This window comes from Clytia hemisphaerica, unplaced genomic scaffold (assembly GCF_902728285.1).
Source record: "Clytia hemisphaerica strain Z4C2 unplaced genomic scaffold, Clytia hemisphaerica genome assembly, whole genome shotgun sequence".
Lineage (NCBI taxonomy): Eukaryota > Metazoa > Cnidaria > Hydrozoa > Leptothecata > Clytiidae > Clytia > Clytia hemisphaerica.
Genome location: NW_027103430.1, coordinates 920,071 through 925,274, shown reverse-complemented (window position 1 = coordinate 925,274; position 5,204 = coordinate 920,071). Strand labels below are relative to the sequence as shown.

The 5,204-nt window shown below is 38.9% G+C and overlaps 1 protein-coding gene across 1 annotated transcript; it reads right to left on the bottom strand.

Moving 5' to 3' along the window:
• Positions 1 to 212: 212 nt before the first annotated feature.
• LOC136797953 (uncharacterized) lies at positions 213 to 1,368 on the bottom strand. Its single transcript, XM_067054533.1, has one exon. It carries the CDS (start codon positions 1,296 to 1,298, stop codon positions 219 to 221), a length of 1,080 nt encoding a protein of 359 aa, XP_066910634.1. The 5' UTR covers positions 1,299 to 1,368; the 3' UTR covers positions 213 to 218.
• Positions 1,369 to 5,204: the final 3,836 nt, after the last annotated feature.

Here is a 5,204-nt window from a genome sequence, read left to right as displayed (position 1 = left end):
ATACTTTTTTTGCTCACATCCATTATGAAGAAGGGTATAGAGATTTTATCTTGTGTTTGTATATAGAAAAAAGAAAAAGTTTTTATTTTTTGTAGATTTTTTATCCTTTTATGTAACTTTCTTGAAACTTTTTTGCACACTGGTTGTGTAAAATATTTTATAAAAAGTAAATTTTACAATGTCAATTACTTTCTGTATGAAAAATTCGACCAAATTGTTTATTGAAAATAGTCTCTGATGCCAGGTGGATCTATTCCAAATGCTTCTGAAATTTGGTTTCCATACAAACAAGTGTGTGCATTTTGAAGGATTGAGCAAACTATATAAACTTTTCCAACTGGACTCATGCCGATTCTTTGCATTTTTTTGAAGTCAATAAATTTGAAATAGTTCGAAACCAATCCAAACAACCACTCCACAGTCACTCTAACTGCACTCATATCTTTGTTGTAAGCTTTTTGATCTACAGTCAAAGCAGCACCTCTATAAGGAGCTTGCAAATGCACACTCAGTGGATATGCAGGGTCACCATATATACAAAGAGGGGTGTTATTGTACCAAGCATGCTGCTGTAGTTGGTTTAGCAATCCCGAATCTGCCAACATGAAGCTATCGTGCCTTCTTCCTTCGTATGGCCCTGCTAAATTACCAATCATTCCGTTTGGCAAAGTTACATTTTGAAATTTCAGGGCATGAACCCTTTTGTGACCATTGTAGACTTGCCTCTGGTGTTGTTTAGGCCTAGCAATCCTTCTTGCAGTTCCATCGACAAAGCCAAAACAGGTTTGCAAAGGAGCTCCTTTCTCGTGAATTGCGTCTGCATACAATTGTAGTTGAGCTGGTGCTAACATGGGTTGGTTCCAATCGTTCAGTCTATGAGCATGCTGGGCATAGATGTGGTCTATCATTGTGTTATAAATTAGACAAGTCTCAGTCATATTTCTACCAAACATAGCGGCCATATCCGAGTAGCGAGTAGGAAAGGCCAATCTTTTTAACATGATACACAAGGCCTCGATATCTTTGCATACAGTCCCTTGAATGCAGGTAACTTTCTCTGGTATGTTGAAAACATCCAAGAGGGTATAAAGATCATTTTTCCCAAAACGAAAATCAATAAAACTCTGCTCATCATCAATCATGCCTATGTCAAATCTTTCATATTTCCAATAAGGATAAATGGCTTTTGATTTATTTGCATCATAAAGCAAAACAAACTCTTCTGCGTCAATTACGTCTTCAGCATAGGCTGCAAGAATTTGCTCACGAACAGCTCTCAAACTGCGATTTGTCGCCATTTTGTTTGTTTATATTTTGGCGCGCTTTCGTATTTTTTCTAAATCAAATTTTTCAAAAAGACAACGCAAACTTGCTATGACGTCACGCGTGTTGTATAGCCGTCCGCGTTGTCGCATCTAAATCAACCTATTATCAATTCGACAACAGGCTGATCCTTGAAAAAGCCACTATAACGTATGAGAGCAACTCAAAAAGTAGAGGTGGTAGAGGGGTGCGAAGTTCAGATAGGGCGCATGAGGGCCTAATAGTGACTGAGGATTGGAAGGGCAAAATCATGTGCAGTAGGGCATATGAACCGACTTTTACTTTTCCGTGTCCTACTGAAATCTTAACGAAAATCGAAAAAGAGAAACGCGAAACCGAGGAATTTGAAAGAGTTGCAGAGGAATAAGCCAAGAAAAGCCGGGCCGATCATCAGTCACTGCTGGAAGCTCATCTAGCAGCAACGGTAGATTTAACGTTCTCCCACTTTAGGGCAATATGGCATCAGATATGCCTAGTAAACAAGCAGTTAAAGAAAATAAAGAATTGGGCAGCCAGGGATTTCCCTTCCTCCACCCACAGTTTGATGTCGGATAGTTCAGGGTTGGTGATGACCAGCATCGGCGATTCCGTAATGACATATAAGTGCAAAAGGGTTAAGTTTTACATGGTGCACTGGGACAGGAAAATGCTTTCAACACTTCCCCGTCTTTCTACCAAATGAGAATAAAACCGTCTTCCTCGGGGTAGAGGATTGGAATATCTTGCCAAAATCATGACAAATAAATTGCACAAAAAGGGAAAAGCACACAGTTGTGATTTCTAAAAGTAAAAAGGTGTATCACATTGAACATAAAGGGAAAGTGACATATTAAGGTCAAAATTGAGAGACCGAATTCGATTCCCCGATATTTTTAATCCTCCAAGAGGATTCAAAACAAAGATCGTCTTAGAAAACCCGGTCATACTAGATCAGCCTAGTCTACTACAAATGATGGCAGACAGTGAATTTACACTTGGAGAATTAGTTAAACTCCACCAAGGTGCGAACAAGTCGGGGTCAATAATTGATGAAATCGGATTGGGCCTCGCAAGCGTCTTAGAAGCTGCAGGTAATGCAGGGGACAAGGTGATATCTAGCTTAGGGACGGCACTGAAGAATACCTTCAATGGCACTGGAAATGGAGGAACAACCCTTGTCAAGGCTATAGGCGGGGGTACCTCAGATGCGATAGACAGTACAAGTACAGCGGTCAAGAATTCCTTAACGGGTGTCTCCTCGTTTTTAAGGAGATATTCGGGGGTATTCCGGGTCTGCTCATCTGGGTTGTTTTGCTGCCATTGGGGGGTTACATAATCTACCTGAGGGCAACAGGACAACTTGGAAACTGCGTCTGTGCAGGTTGCAGACAGGGAGTGGATCTAACACTAGAGGAGCAAACAGAAGCTGAAATCCCTGAGAGGCCGGATCCCCCGATGACACTAGAAAAGATGATGGCTGATCCTTTTCCAATGACTGAACCATTCCAAATATATGTGACCATGAGCGGGCCCCCAGTAAAAGCGACCAAATAGACCACAGACGTCTTAACAAGGCGATCACGTATCTCTACGCCCAGACTCTTTTCACCGGAAAAGATAGCTAGGTTCGCATTAAAATATTTAGTTATTTTTCTATCTTTCATAATCCATTTTTAAATCATACATAAAATATGAAACAAACAAGACGGCTCCAACAACCCAGTTTGTGGTAGTAGAATAGCAACCAAACACTTAAAACACTTCCGAGTAGATTGGCACACTGGTAGCTGTTGATTGAGAAATTAGTGACCCCTAGAAAGGTTAGTTGGAGCGCGGCCTTTGTCGAGAATTAGGGTCAGTAGTTTTCATACAATTTCATATAACTGATAAGTATACTATTAAACCGAAGAAACGTTTTTTCTATCACATGGCACGGCAGCAAGGAGCAGTTTGGGAAGAGGTTTGTCCGTTCTTGGGAGGGAACGATTTCTCAACTCTTTTTCGCTGGATTAACCAGATGGATGGCTACGTTCCGCAATATAGTTCCACAGGACAACAGTGCTTGGGCCCACGGGGGAGTGGAAAACAAAAATGTTTGAACTAATACTAAAACAGCTTTTCTCAGTATCATATTTACAGCTCGTCAACGAGCTACTGCTTACTTTTTTAGCCAATAAGATAGGAGTCACGGAAACAGACGCGACAGTGGCGGTGAATAGGGTTGAGGCAGTAGTTGGCCTCGGTCAAATCTACCATGGAAGATTATCCTCAACCCGCTTTCGGCGCTATTCGGAGTCTGCTAGGCCTCAAATTATGCGTTCCGGAGGAGAGAGGCGCTCGTACAAGAAAATACGTAAGTATATCCGCCGAGGATACGTCCATAACGTCAGGCGAAAGACGATGAACTCAGAGGTAAGTGATTAAATTATATCTAAATTTTGTACGCACACCTTTCGGCAAAAACTAAACAACAATTTCAATTTTGATTATATATTTTATTAGTATAGAAAATGAACATTAGTTGTCGGCTCCGTTTTGTCGGTTACCTGAACAATAAAAGAAAAACAACATAAATAAATACAGAGCAATCATTGCCTATAAATATAACTAGCCATAATTTTCATTAAAGTGCCACCGCAGAAGAACGATCAAATAAGTTGTTGAATTTGGAAAGAAATGTTACTGATAGCCGTTACTTCTGTTTAGAATGGCATCTCATCTGAAGCAAAATTTAGTCTACAAATATTAGCAATTTGTGTCTATATCTCATAGATATCTTCTGATAGAGATAATATAAAGTTATTTATCTGTTTTTTTGTCATCTTTTTTATTACCAAAATAATGGTATAGAAGGGTTTATTTATATCATACTAAACGCTACAGTTTAGTAACTGCCATTTTACTGTAATAATCAAACGACAAGTTTTTAAAAAAACTCGACTTAGCTAAGGGGCCGGAAAACCGTGGTCTGCAAAATAGCTAGTTTTTCGTGAATTGAAAAATTGGTGTCTTCATTCTTTAATTTCGATCAATTATCGATTCTTATTCATTCAGTTTCAACTATGAATCAAATTTCAACTTTTTCTTTTTCATATAAAAGAAAAATTAGCATCATAAATGCAAGCGAAAGGCTCTGGGATGCATTTAAAGTTATGTACTAAAATCGTAGTTTTTCCAAAACTGCACGGGTTTGAGCAACTTTTGAAAGTTTATTTTTCTTGAAATAACTCAACATTACTTCGTGTGAGGTCCTCCGAGGTAGGGGCTAATTCCAGATGCAAAAGAAAAGCAGAAAAATCCTAAGAAGTGTCACAAAAATCTCAACTTTCAACTTTGAAGCCGCATAGAACAAGTTTGCGACGTCGTAGATTTCGCCCCGACCTATGGTTGGGTCTGCAATTTATCTGGCTTTCAGGAAAACCCAAATGGAAATTTCCCTATCGAATATAACTGGTGCAGTTTTGAATTTAGTGAAACCCCCTACCTGGCCAACCAATAGAAGCTTTGTTCGAATAATTTGTTAAAATTACAGACCAGACCGAAATTGCTGAAAACTTGCCGTGATTGGCTTATTCGCGATAAATCGACGATTATGATTGGCTTAGAAAAAATGATCTCGTAAAAAAAAAGGGGCGGTGGAATGAAAATACAAATTTTGAAAGAATCTTTCTACTTTTTGATAAAAAATCCCCTCAAAATCCTTTTTCCAAGCAAAGAAATATTCAGCTTAGGACTATGCAATAACAATTGTGGTAAGGGATGGAGACAAAATTAAAACAAAACAAACAATTTCATGAAATATATTTATCAAAAATCATAAAGGTGGGTTCAAAGCTCACCAACGACCAAGTCACATCGTGTCACATCTCAGTTTGTAAGCCTAATAATATTTCAATAAGCAG

Coding starts and splice junctions, on each gene's coding strand:
- LOC136797953 (XM_067054533.1), bottom strand. CDS start 1,298: ATGGCGACAAATCGCAGTTTGAGAGCTGTTCGTGAGCAAATTCTTGCA.